Source organism: Sarcophilus harrisii, chromosome 5, assembly GCF_902635505.1.
Source record: "Sarcophilus harrisii chromosome 5, mSarHar1.11, whole genome shotgun sequence".
Classification (NCBI taxonomy): Eukaryota; Metazoa; Chordata; class Mammalia; order Dasyuromorphia; family Dasyuridae; genus Sarcophilus; species Sarcophilus harrisii.
In genome coordinates this window covers 210,206,531-210,221,257 of record NC_045430.1, presented here as the reverse complement: position 1 = coordinate 210,221,257, position 14,727 = coordinate 210,206,531, and the positions used below count along the sequence as shown (strand labels likewise).

The following is a 14,727-nucleotide window of genomic DNA, read 5'->3' as shown; positions in this document are numbered from 1 at the left end:
CTTACACATAAATAAAGTTTTCAACATTCATTTTTTACATGCTTTTAAGTTACAAATTTTTCTCCTTCCCCAAGACAGATAACACAAGTGCAGTAATGTTAAGCATATTTCTACATTAATAATGTGATGAAAGAAGAAAAAGAACAAAAGGGAACAGCCACAAAAAACAAAAACAGAAAAAGTGGAAATAATATAAATCTGCATTCAGACGCCATAGTTCATTCTCTGGCTATGGGCAACATTTTTAAGCAAGTATCTCTCGAAATTGAATTGGGTCACTATATCCCTGAGTAGAGCTAAATCAATCCTGGTTGATCATTATGCAATGTTGCTGTTACAGTATTAAATGTTCTAGTCCCAATCACTTCACTCAGCATCACTTCATCACTCTGAAAACATCAAAAGTCTTTCCAGGTTTTCCTGAAATCATCATTTCTCACAGCCCAATAGTATTCCATTACATTCATATACCACAGCTTGTTCAATTATTTCCCCAATTCAGAGGCAAAATTTCCTCAGTTTCCAATTCTTTACCACCACAAAAAGAGCTGCTATAAATATTTTTGCACACATAAGTCCTTTTTCCTTTTCTATTGTCTCTTTGAGATACAGACCTACTAGAAGTTATTACTGGATCAAAGAGTATGCACAATTTGATTGTCTTTTGCACATAGTTCCAAATTGTTCTACAGAATGGTTAGATCAGTTCACTTCCACAAACAATGCATTAGAGAAACTCAATTTTTTAAAATGAATGTTAAAAATTGTTTTTGCATGTAATTGGAAAAAATATATATATATATATAAAATCTTAGTACTAAGTCCAAGCCACTGAACTCTATTGATATAGCAAGTTTGCTATTAAACATCTCACATTATCATTATCAACAGTTAAAGTGATATTTTAGACCATAAAAAATTTTTAGATTCTTAATACCTCCTGTTCCTCTTTCTGCTACAATGCTACCATCACTGAGAAATCAAACATAGGACTGAGACCCAATTTCTATCATCTAGTTTATGTATAACCATAGCTATTACCTAGTGGCTAAATTTTCGGTGATATATCTTTACATCTGTAAACTGGTTCTCAAAAATAGTCTGTTACCCTCAAACATATTCACTGTCTCTAAAGATTTTGAGTATATATTTCACAGCGGGGGAGGAGGGAAGAGGGAGAGAGAGAGAGAGAGAGAGAGAGAGAGAGAGAGTGAAAGAGAGAGAGTGTGAAAGAGAGAGAAAGGGTATATACTTATACCCAAAAGTCTTCTCTAAGTCTAAATAATAAAAGTATATTATATAAACTATTAATGATAAGTATAAATAATACAAATATATTATATAAACTATTAATATATATAATATATATCTTGTGTATGTGTAAAATGTGATATTAGACTGTAAATTTGAGAGCAAGAAAGGTCTTCCACTTTATATTTGTATCTCCAGCACCAGACGTGACTGATATTTTTCATTCATTCTCACTTCCCCAAAAATCCTCCAATAAAATCCATTCTCCATAGTACTGTCAATGTGATTTTTTTCTATATTCCAAATATAACTATGTCACTCCCTTATTCAATAAATTCTAGTGATTCCCTATCTCTTCCAGAGCAAATATAAACTCCTGTCTTTGTTACCCATCTTCATCATCCCCAACTCATGTTTCCAGCTTTATCATACATTCCTCCCCTTGCACTCACTATAGTTAATCATAATGATCTTCTTAACTTGTTCTTAAGTAATACTTGATTTTCTTTTTACACACCTTCAGTACACCTTTCACACCTCAACTCAATAGCCACTTTTCCTGAATGCCCAATTGCTGATGCCTTTTGCAGCTGAAAATGCCAATATATAGATGCTAATATGCTTTTATATATATGTACATGTTTTACTTACTAAAACATAAGAATAAGCCTAGATAATACTTCCTAGCTGTGTGACCCTAGGCAAATCACTTGACCCCAATTGCCTCAGCAAAAAATAAAAATAAAAATAAAATAAACTTAGAGATACAGAAATATCACAAATGCAACTGATTAAATAGATTGTCATCTGTGCTTCAGAAAGAGAGTGATTAGGGATAAACAAGAACTAAACACCATATCTTAAAGAGCATAAATTTCTATAACGAATACCATATTCTAATACCTAGAAAATAATCTAGAGAAAAGCAAATATACACCAAATCTCAATACAAATTTATAACACCACCATTCCCCATGAGCAAAGGATATATAAGCAGTTTTCAAAGGAACAGATGCAAACTACAAACGGCCACATGAAAACATGTACTAAAACATAAATAGTGGGGCAACTAGATGGCACAGTGGATAGAGCACCAGCCCTGAAGTCAGGAGGACCTGAGTTCAAATCTGACCTCAGACACTTAACACTTCCTAGCTGTGTGACCTGGGCAAATCACTTAACTCCAATTGCCCTAGCCCCTTCCCACCAAAAAAAAAAAAAAAAAAAATCATAAATAGCAAAAGAAATGCAAATTAGGACCTCATATCACACTGACTGACAAAGATAACCAAAGATGGGAATAGTAATAGATATCGGAAAGGTTATGGAAAGATTGCACAAAAATAATTTTTAGTAGAGCCATGAAGTGGTCCAGTTGATCTTGACTTCAATTTGGAATTAGTCAAAAAAAGTGACTAACAGATTAAGACCCTTTTGACAGAACAATATCACTAATGGACATAACATTACTCCAGGAAAATCAAAAATAAAAACAAAAGTCTGATATACACCAAGATAGGTAGCTAGATGGTGTGGTAAATTAAATAATGGACCTCAACTCAGGAAGACCTCCAGGATTTACTATTAGCTGTTTGACTCAGGAAAATCACTTAACCTCAATCTTCCCAGGTTTTCTGATCTGAACAACAGATATAAGCACCTCCATTTTAGGAATAAAAGCGCCTGCTTCCTAGGGATACTATGAAAATGAGATTATATTAGAAAAGTGCACAGTGACTGAGACATAGTCAACACTTAATAGATGCTTGTTATCTTCCCCTTTTATAGAAGTAAAGAATAGAAACAAAGTAGACTCCCTTCATTTGGAAGCTGGAAAAAACCACAATATATGAATACAATGGGATACTCTTATATGACAACAAATTATAAATATAAGGAATCTGGAGAAAGGAGAGGATTTGATGCAACAAAGTACAATGACTACAATAAAGAAAATGAAGGACTCACTCAAAGGAAATTGATCTCATAAGTAATGGAGAAAACCAGTGAAGATTATGGAGAAAATTAATAATACTTTGATATGCTTTATGATTTGCAAAGTTCTTCACATGTTATTTCCTTTAAATCCTCCTCATCACTCTGGAAAGTAGGTGCTATGAATATTACTGTCTATATTTTACAGATGAGAAAACTTTTTGACTCATTCATATCACAAACAGCCCATATTACGAAGCAGAATCTTAAGTCAGGACTTTCCTGTTTTTTTATTCTGCACCAAGCAGCCTCATATATAACCAAGCTAATCTTATTACCTAAAGAATCATATGTGAGGCACCTAAATTTAAGATGTTCTAGATTGTGCGTATAAACAAGGTAATTCTCAAACTGAAAATTTTGGTAAGCCACTACTACTGCAATCATCACGATGCCCCCTTGCAATCTGGCATCTAAATTCATTCCTCAATGGAAATTGATCTCTCCACAATAACCAATAATCTCAACTGCTCTTAAATCCCTTCACATACTCCTGCCCTGCTCCTGTCCCCAACTGTACCCTTAATCTATTGTCTGAATTTGACACTCCAAGCCTCTGGATGGAACTGACAATCCTGGCCTCCCTTTTCCTGCTGGAGGCTCTCTTCCACTGAACTGTTCTGATACTCGAGGCCTGCCATCTCCTGGAGGATGAAGCTATCTCCTCTCTGGATCATCCTGACACTCTTTTTTTCAAACTTCTCCTTCTTAACTGTCTGGCTCATCCTTGGGACTGGCTCATTATTTTTATCAGAAGCTGTTCTCCAAGTTTCTGTCCAGAGATCATTTCTCTCCTCCCTCTAAATTCTGTTTCTCTTTAGCTTTTAAAGGCCCATACAAATTCACATGAATTAACTCTATATAAATTTATAGCTTGATAGAAGCTTCTACATTTTCTAGTCAGTAGGAGTATAGAATAGAACTCTGAAGGCAGAATAGTTTGATAAAGTTTGATCAGTTTGAGTGCTAATAAGCAATTTACAAGTTTAGATAGAAATATGTCCATTCTTTTTATCATTCTATTAACCTAAAAGATGACAGCTAAATCACTGAATGAATCAACCATAACTACAGCATGAATCTAACAACCAAACAAATAAATGAATACCTGGATAAATAAATAAATTGGGAAAAATAAATTAATGAAATTTGAAATTTTTTTAAAAAGAGAGCCCTATACAACCTCTCCCCAAGCAACCTTCCTGACTTCACTGGATATTCCCCTATCTTGTACAACCAAAATAGTCTTTGCTCTTGTTTCCTTATATATTTCCCTAATTTTCCTTGCTGTTACACTTGCAATCTTGCATATCTGATGCTCCTCACTTTGGCATTACAGAATCCCTCTTTCCTACAAGAAACAATTCAAGCACAACCTTGTACATGAAATACTACCTTAATTACACTTATACACACACACACACACACACACACACACACACAATGTCCTGCCTCTCAAACTATCCTGTATTTAAATACTTTGTGTTTGCTTGAATTTATTCTTCCTATTTACTGGGTATACTTATATGTTTTTGCCTTCCTTCTTACAATGTAAACTCCTTAATAGGTAAGAGGGATTTTTGAAAAGAATTTTTAATATATATTTTTTTTCAATGTTGAGTTCCAAATTCTTTCCCATTCTCCATCCCTTCCCTATTCACCAATAAAGCAAGCAATATGTGAATTATACATGTGGAATCACACAAAACATATTTCTATATTAGCCAAGTCGCCAAAAAAAAAAAGAAAGAAAGAAAAAAGTGAGAAAATCATAATTCAATTTGCACTTAGAATCATTTTTCTCCCATCTTATTTTGTGTCTCTGGAAGCTAGCCCAGAGCCTTTACAAGATAGTGGCTACTAAATAAAGGCTTGAAGACTGATAATGATTTCTCGGTATTTGTTATCTAATGGAGTGTGGATGACCAAGGAGATCGAGAATAATGCTTGAAATCTGAAACCTGGGTTTGAATTCTGTCCCTGGCGCTGTCACGATCACGGGCAAAAATCATTTTGTTTCTCTAAGAGTGTTTTTCCAAGGGTAAAATGGAGTTCATAATACTTTTGGTGACTTATCTCCCAGGAATCTACACGTGCTGATTCAAGTCAAGCTCGTTGCAAATCTTTAAATGCCACCTCAATGCGTGCTGCTTAAGCTCAAGAATCTGACTTCCAACAAAATACCAAGTCTTTTGGAAAATGCACGAGAATAAGCTTTGGATTATCGATCTTTTATTAAACTACATACAGAGGCGCAGAAAACGAACTAGGTCCACTCCTTCAAAACAATAACTCCGAGATGTCCAGCAGCTAACACAGAACCAAGCAGGGCTACTGTCAGATTATGAGGCAGACCAAATGGCTTTGAAGCAAAGCGGGAGGAAGCGGGGACCGGAGAGGGAGGGAGGAGGAAATTTCCGCGCAGTAAATCAGTATCTCCATCCAGATTCTTCTCCAAGTCCTCTCAGCATCCAATCCACTTTTAAAGCAGCTTCTCTTGGGGTGAAATTGCTAACTTGTGAGGGGCACAGGCGGATACTTTTTTAACCGTTTTCCTCGGAGCAAAGGACAGAGAAGAAAGGCCAAGGCCAGGAGACAGAAGAAGAACCGCCGGGGCCCCATGGCCCACGGAAGGAGGCCCTGAAGGTCTCTTCTCGGCGCGCCCCGACCCATCCTTGCACTGACCTTTCCTGACTCCATCTTCCTCCTCAGACCTACACCTCGTTTTCTCCCCAGTCCCGGGAGGACAATGAATTCCGTGGCTTGGGCCCAGAAGAGGAGAAATTCCAAAAAAGACAGAGAGCTAGGCCCGTAGTGAATGCCCTCCACCGCTCAGCTGCACCCAGGCGCCTGCGCTGAGGCCATTCTGAGGGGCCTCGGCGCGCGTCCCCTTTCTCCCTAGCAACGGCCAGGCAGAAGCAGGAGACGGCCGAGCAAACGATCGATCTAGTTCACCCTCCCACACTTACCCCCATCCCAATCCAGCCCCTCACCTCCCGCCACTCAGTCTAGAGGGGTCGATTCCCTCTGCTCAGAGGGTTTGATTGGCTGAAGGGGCTGTGGCCTCTTTGTGAGGTTTTTGCAGAGTTTGCAAAGCCTCTGGGGTTAGGTGTTTCTCTTCCCTCCACCCAGTAAAACGCACTCCAGACACAGGAAATATTGAGGGAAAGAAACTAAGAACAAATTTTTTTTTAGATTTAGATTAGAGGAATAATAGGGATCTGGTACTAGTTCTAGTCATTAATCTCCCAGCAATCAGTATTTGGAAGTCAGTTTATCTTGTATGAAACTCCTTGCACAATTCCCTTTTCACCTCGAAATGCCAGAAACTAGTGCCCATGAGTAACTATGGAGGGTTGCGCAAAGAACTAGGGGGCCGAAAACTGACCTGTGCTCTAGTCCTGAGTCGGCCACTCCTTAGACCAACTTTACTATCTTTTAATGTGTCAACTTTGGGAAGCCTCTAAACCTCTTTGAATTTGTTTCCACATCTTACAAAGGGAATTTTTAAGAACAATGCTCTATCACTCACACATTATTGTGAAGATGAAATAGCTAAGTGAAAGAATGTCTGAAAGAGCCTCTAAACTAGAGTCTTGTAGAAATAAATATTTCTTCTTGATCATGACAATTTTTCCCGAGGTTCTTAGGGAAGCAAAATGTTTGCGAAAAAAATATATCATGTAGCTAATTCACTAATAAAGTTCACATGAAATGAAAGTATGTTTTCTATGACTACATTTTTATTATTATTATTTATATCTATTATATTAATTATATTAGTATATATTAGTATGTAATTAGTATTAATACTGTCAAAAATGTACTTGTTGAAGTATTTCAGTTGTCTTTAAAATAAAACAAATGACTTCATAAATATAATCTGAATGTTCTTAATTTTATGAGCTATTATCATTGTTTAAAATAATTACTACAATTTATAGATTTTTTAAAGAATGTTAAACTACAGCCCTTCTAACTTTCCCACTAATGGATATTATTTAGCTACAGTTTTGGAAAATTCATTTTGAATTTATATATGCACACAAACATATCACTTAAGTAAGCTGACCTTTCTTAAATATTTTCACAAAGGGAAGAATCTCAAATCATGACTTGGCTAATAAGATGGATTTATTCGCTAATGATTCAGACTTGATTTGAAAACTAGGTGAGAGGATAATCAATATGCAGTGAAACCTGCCTGCTGGCATCAGGTCAAGGGAACCAAGGTCGTGCTATTATTGTTTTGTCAATGTCAATGACATTTTCTTTTTTTTTTTATTTATTTTATTAACGCTTCTTTTCAAAACATATGAATGGATAATTCTTCAACATTAACCCTTGCAAAACTTTGTGTTCCAATTTTCCCCTTCTCCCACTCCCTCCCCTAGATGGCATCACTTAAGTTTTTTTTCTTGAAAATTCTGTTTTCTGAATTTTCTACATACCAAAACAATAATTCAGAAATTTAAAAAAAAATCATCTGAATTGTTGTACTCCTTAGCACCTGAAATCCCAAAGTTCTACTTATTTCAATATAATAAGTAACCTAAGTTCCCTATCATAGTATACCAAGGATAGTAGCTTCTCCTCCAGAGATTTGATGAGAATCCTATTGTTTATTGGGATTAGTTCAACTAAAGCCTAATTGCTTTTATTACTTGATGTTTATTGTCAAAGAGGAGGGATGTCAACATAATATGGGGCAAAATAGACAATGGAAGATCTTGACTTGTGTGTAAATTAGATTTTAGTGAGGCAGAATTGCAAAAGTTGTAAATCTCACTTTATCTTTTAAAATCATCAAAGTCCAGTGATAGAAAAAAACTGGTCACGACCTGGGATGCTGGGCATCTTTGATGACTGACCAACCTTTAAGCACTCCTTCAGCTACTTTCTTGTCCACTGGAACAAATTGTTCTTATTCAGTCATTCTACTAGGAAATGTCTTCACATGCTTGGGGTAGACAATCCCCTAACTCACTGATGGGCTTGAAGTCTGTCAGTTACCATCAACCTGGTTTAGTACATCTGCTGAGATGGTTTACCCAGGTATGGACATAGTGCATGTTATAGTTTCTTGAAGCCACAAGTTAGAATTGTGTAACAGGTAAATACAAAAGGTAGAGAAGTAGTCTGAAATGAGCTTGGCAAGCTCACACCACAGGTATTAGTTCTACCTGAATACCCCATATACTCCACATCATGAAAGGGGCAAAATTGAATTGATAACTCCCTTCCTATGGCCAGGCATAGACAAAACCCAGCTTTCTATTAACTCTGTTATTTTATATTATACAAAGCACAAACATTGTCAATGACATTTTCAAGGGAAATATATAAAGAATGCTACATCTTCTCTGTATTTAGTGAACTGGACTGGGTCCTCTTAAAATCAAAGGCAAGAGAACTGTTATCCCATACAAAGGGGTCCTAGCCAAGAAGCTAAATAGGCTGAAATTTTATATACTTATTTTCTGTCCAAGCTGGAAAAGTTCCTTCCCTTTCTGCATCTCAATTATCTCCATGTATAATTTTAAAAGATTAGACAAGATGATTTTTGAAATGTCTTCTAACCTAATAGAAAGGAGGGGGGAGGGGTTGAATAGAGGGAAGAAACCTTAGACTTAGATTTTAGGTTATTCTCTTCTGTCTTCAAGATCCTGTTAGAAGGTTCAAAGAATTAAGTCATTTCCTCAAATTCACATAATGTAATTAAATACATCTACTAAATGGTAGAAACAAGTCAGATATTGATTCTTAAACATTCAGGGCTTCTTATACTATATAGCTACTGCCTCTTAGAAATTTTAATCCAAATGAGCCACTTCATCAGGATTTCCTGTTTCAAGTTTATCTATATAAATATGCTCCAGTGGAAAAAGCCTGGATCTTAAGTGAGAAGGCTTGAGTCCAAATTCTACTAATTACTACTACCTGTAGGTAACCCAACAATAGAATCAATCAATCAATAAGCATTGTTTAAATGTCTATTTGCCAGGTACTGTGAAGTAGAGATTTAAAGAAAAAAATAAGCACAAGTTCTTATCATTAAGGAGTTTACATTCTACTAGGGGAAACAAAACATAGTATATAATTGCATACCAAAAAGAAAAGTTTAGAATATTAAGGGGAGAGCCAAAAGCTGGGGAGTTCAAGAAAGACCAGAAAGAATATAGTACTTGGGCTAACAAAAAAAGATTTTAAGAGAGAAAATGGATTTCAAAAATTAGGGACAATTAGTGCAAAGACACCAAGATCAAAGATGGAATGTTATGTGTAAAAACAGTTGGAAAACAAAGAGAAAATGCCATTTGGGCAAACTAAAATACAGAAAGAGGAACAATGTATAAGTAATATTGGAAAAATAGACTGAAGTCAAATTCTGAAGTGAAATTTTAAAAAGTCTAGTTCATTTTTTTTTTATCCTAGAGGCAATAAAATGCAAAGAGGGAGTTGCAGCCAATATGGCAGTCTGAACATGAGGAAGACTACCAACCTTCTACAATACTTTGAAGTAGCCACCGGAACAATACAGTGAGAAATTATAACATCTTCCACACCAGAATTATACCCAACTTAATCAGAAGACCATGAGCATTAGGAAACAGTCCTTCCAGCAAGGTAAGCTCCAGTCAGCACTACCACTGACTGGAAAAGGTATATAGCCAGCAAGGCTCTGAATCCAAAAGCAGAAAAAGAGATTTAAGCCTGATAAAGTCCCAGGGTAATCTTGGAATCCCCAGATTATGGGTAGCAATCAGCACAATACCATTCTCCAGGAGCACACAGATCAAGATAGTGCAAATTCAGGGTTTCTGAAGTTCCTAACATTTTGTCCTGAGATACTAGAAAGGACTTCGAACCTCAAAGATATGAGAGAGAGAAAACCCCAAGAAGCAGAGGTCAGTACAAGAACCCATCAAACTCAGGGCAAGACAGGTTTGGCCAACTATCCCATTCAAGAGCAAAGCAGAGGGCAAAGACTAAATATAGCAAAAGCTCAAATTCAGAAACTAAAAGCTAGAAAGATAAGCAAATCAGAAGAAAATGCCTCCAATATAATTTAAAAATGTAAATATATATATGTAAGTATAATGCATGTGTGTGTGTGTAATATATGATAAATCTAATTCTAAAATAACTGTTAACCAGAGACTTAGAGGAGAAAAAAAAAGGATTTTCAACAAGGACTATTGAATACCTAGAAGAAATCAAGAAAGAGCTAAAAGAAATTTTTAAAAGTTTAGGAAAGAATTAGTAGAATAAGTAGTTCACGAGAAGTGGTAATTTACTTTAGAAATGGAAGCCCTGAAAACTAGAATAGATCAAGTAGAAATCAATGACTCCATGAGAGAAAGAAAAAATGATGACAAAATCAAAAGATGAGAGAAAAAAGTAGAAAAAAGCAAAATAATTGATATAAAAATAAACTGTCCTAGAAAATAGGTTAAGGAGAAGTAATTTAAGAATCACAGATTCCATGAAAACTATGATTTAAAAAATCCTAGACACTATATTTCAGAAATCACAAATGTAAACTACTTAGGTCTGTAAGAGCCAGAGAACAAATTAAGAATAGAAAAAAACTATCAATCACTTTGTGAAAGGAACTCAAAATGAAAAATACCAGGAATGTAAGGGCCAAAATCCAGAGCTCCTCATCAAAGAAATAATCCTTCAAATACCAGAAAGAAAAATTTAATTACAAAGGAAATAGAATTGAGATCATACTGAAATAGCATCTTCTCCCTTAAACCAGAGCAGATCCTGTAACACAAAAAAGGGGGCAAAACCAAGATAATAAAAAATACACTATAACTTTAAGAAAAGTAAGAGAGAATTAAGGAAAAACCCTCTGGAAATTTGAAAGGGAAGGAACTTTTACAATTATTGTCTCTATTGAATTTAAATAAATTTAAATGAAAATAGTTGCTGTCAGTTTAGTAGGTTGTATTGATATTTGATGTTAAATTTTTAATAGAATATTTTTTTAAAAAAGAAGAAAATAGGACTGGTGATTAGTGGAATTTCTTGTTGGGGTTAAGTTAAATCTGTTTTCAAGGAAAGTGTGATGCTATGAATAAATCAAAATTAGCATAGTTAGTGATGGGTATTCACTCTTTCTCTTAGAGATGTACATTATGAGGAACAGACTGTTAAAAGGAGAAAGGAGGAAGGAATATTGTCACATACTGTGAGTAAGATAGGCTTTGTAGGGAAGATCCTTCACTAGAAAAACCCTTCCACTTGGGACTGTACACTTTTCTAGGAGATTAATATTAAAATTATGAACAGATATGCGTAATGTTATCTTTTAGACAAATGGCTGTTCATTCAACGGGTTTTTTTGGGCAGTTGTTTGATTCCTTTTAATAAAACATCATTCTATTCTTAATAGTATGAACACATAAACTTAGGATTCCTGAATGGTACTATGTTGCCAAGAAAGTGAGAAAAAAATCTCCAAAAGCATACCTGTGCTCTTCATATCAGGAGGGAGCAGCTGAGAGAATAATTACATTTTGGAGGCTCATCCTAGATATACATTTAAGTATATATCTTCTTTATTTATAGTCTCTATATTTTCTATAATGTAATAGTTGAATCTAGACAGTTCTCTGACTCCTCTAAACACTTCAAGACAAAGAACAAATACCTTCAAAACTAGAGCAGTGAACTACCTCCCTGAAGTAGTTCTGTATAGTACAGCAACCAAATGACCTCCTGCAGAGGGCAATGAAACAGGAAAAGACCATAAATTTTATGGAGGGGCACACTTACTTTCACTCTGATGTCACTGATTGGTTTCCTTTCTTTGATGTCACAGGCAAGGGAATGCTTGGGATTGGCCAGCAAAATTCTCAATGGAACATGGAAGTTTCCATTATAGAAGATTCTAGAATTTCTATGAGAAGATCAGGGTGTGTTTGAGGAAGCAACGGGGCAGGAGGTAATCTAGAGGAAAACTGGCCTGTCATAAAAAAAATAAAAATAAAAATAAAAGGTTGCTTTTTAAATTTTATTTTAAAGAGTGAGATGTGAAATTTTAAAGAGAGTCACTAACTATGCTTATTTTGATTTATTCACAGCATCTCACCTTCCTTGAAAACAGATTTAACTTAACCTTTTATTTTTAAAAGGTTGCTCATTCCACTGAAGAGATTTCTTGAACAGGCGTCAAAATTGTAGCTACTGTTAACCTCTTATTCTTTCCTTATAAAAACACAATAGCATTTTAGAGTTTGTGTGTGTGTGTCCTTTCTACTTATTTCAATATTATTATAGAAGAATATTTGCATTTTAAAATACTCTTGTGCAAAACTGTCCCTTACTACCCATTTCCCCAGGATTCAGCACACCACATTGTTCAAATGCCAAAGGTATGCGGCTCAAAAAGATTATTTCATGGAGAAATCACATAGGGCAAATGTTCACAAGGTGGTCAGAAAAAAGTGATACAAGGACACTCTCAACATTTGTCTTAAGAACTTTAGAATTGATTGTATGACAGGGAGGACACTGGCCCGGGACCACCCACCATAGTGAACCCTCATCAGAGAAAGTGTGGTGGTCTGTGAGCAAAGCAGGCTTGAATTAGCTCCGAAGGCAAGGTGCCCAAAGTTAGAGAAGCCACTCCAAATGCTCATAGGGATTATTTGTGTCCAGTCTGTGGCAGAGCATTTCCAGCTCATAATGGTCTGATCAGCCACGAAGGATGCACTGTAACTTGACTCTAATATAATGATGTCATTTTTGTCCTCTTCGAGAATGAAGGACAACTAACTAATGTTTGGGCACCTAGGTAACACAGTGGATAGAATGTCAGACATGGAGTCAAGAACACTCATCTTCCTGAGTTCAAATCTGACCTCAGATACTAGATGTGTGACCATGGACAAGTCACTTAACCTTTTTGCCTCAATTTCCTCATCTGTAAAATGAGCTGAAGAAAGGAATGGCAAATTACTGCAGTATCTTTGCCAAGATAATCAGACATGACCAAAACAAACAGCATGTTTAACTATAAATTTTGCCTCCCAAGTGCACTAGACATGTACTTTATAAAGGAATAACAAAGATTAAGAACTTGATTCTTTGTGACTATTTCACATTAAATTCAGAAGATCCAGTTTTCAGAGAGAATCAGGTAAACTGAATTAGGGTAGGTATCTGTAGCTTTGTACCAGAGTTGCCCTCAGGACAGCATTTATTTCAAGCAACAAAAGTATCTTATTTAGGCAAGGGTAGAAATCTTCATAGTAATAGCAGGACACAAATTCAGGGGAAAGTAAGAGTAAACATTTAGGAAATAGGATTATTTTCTGCAGAGAGGAAGGCACTGAGGAGTAACAGAAGGATACTTTGTGTATCTTTCCTTCACATATTAATAGGCAAAAAGCTTCAAGGAGAGTAAGTCTTTAGGAAGATAATGCTACCAGGAGTGATTTGTATTAAACATAGTCACTTGTACTTTGGTTTACTTTGTATCTAGAGAATAAAGGTTAAATACTTTATTACACAAGGTACATATCAATTTGCAGAGCAGATTTTCTGATAAATCATTAGCAATTCAATTCAATGAATTTTATAACTATCATATCTAAAGTACTAATAGGCCAGACATTAAATATTTTTTAAATGGGATCATCCCTGTGTTTAAGGACTTCACAATTTAGATACTGAAGAAAAGGAAGGATATTTCAGTAAATAGAGATAGGCTAATTTATTCTAGACCTAAGGGATAACTTTTGGAAAGACATACAAATGGGAAAAGTTAGTATGACCATTGGGGAATATTTCATTTGGGCTAGACTGTACACTGTCATGAAATAATTATTAAAATGGGAAGATTTGAATTAGAGGTTTCAGCCATGGAATTATAGTGAGAAGTATTGTAGGAGAACAAAATAACAGCAGCAGCAGCAATAACAACAACACAAACCTTCAAATGCAAAGATATTAAAGATGTAGAATCAACAGAACTTTACAAATTCTTGGAAGTAAAAGATGAGTAAAATTAAGTCAAGAATGACTTTTAAAACCCAGTGTTATGGGCCACAACTCTGAACTTGAAACAAAGGATTCTTACAAGGTATTAAGTCAATGGAACTAATAGAGACAATGGTTAAATCTAGTTTAGCACTGATTTAATCTTACAACAAATAATGGTTTCCTAATGATATAATGATTGGTTTATACTCAATGTACAGCATATAAACTAGGAGCCTAAGCCAGAATTCCTTGGAGAAGCTGGCAGAGGCAAAGGACTGGTGACAGGAGCTCAAGCTCTCGGAACCAAGGAGAGAGATAGGCCTCTAAGAAAGCTAAGCAGGCCCCAGCAAAGGAGACAAGACTTGGAAAGAGAATATTAAGGATTTGGACTCTTAACACTTGGCTGTACTTGTGGTAATTACTGAACTGAAATGAAGGCTGCTCCCAGAGACCTCCAGGAAACCGAACCAAAAAGAACATTAC

The 14,727-nt window shown here is 35.6% G+C and overlaps 1 protein-coding gene across 2 annotated transcripts in view; it reads right to left on the bottom strand.

Moving 5' to 3' along the window:
• The window catches only part of WDR60 (WD repeat domain 60), an 83,738-nt gene extending 71,752 nt beyond the window's left edge, over positions 1 to 11,986 (bottom strand). Inside the window, exon 1 of one of the 2 annotated variants that reach the window (XM_031939583.1) lies at positions 11,728 to 11,986. Coding sequence is in view for 1 of the 2 variants with exons in the window: in XM_023505017.2 (XP_023360785.1) it covers positions 5,932 to 5,946 (15 nt within the window). In the remaining variant the exon portion in view is untranslated. Of the gene's footprint in view, positions 1 to 5,931; positions 6,211 to 11,727 lie in introns of those variants that run through there. The other variant, XM_023505017.2, reaches the window with a different exon arrangement.
• Between the last annotated feature and the right edge of the window lie 2,741 nt (positions 11,987 to 14,727).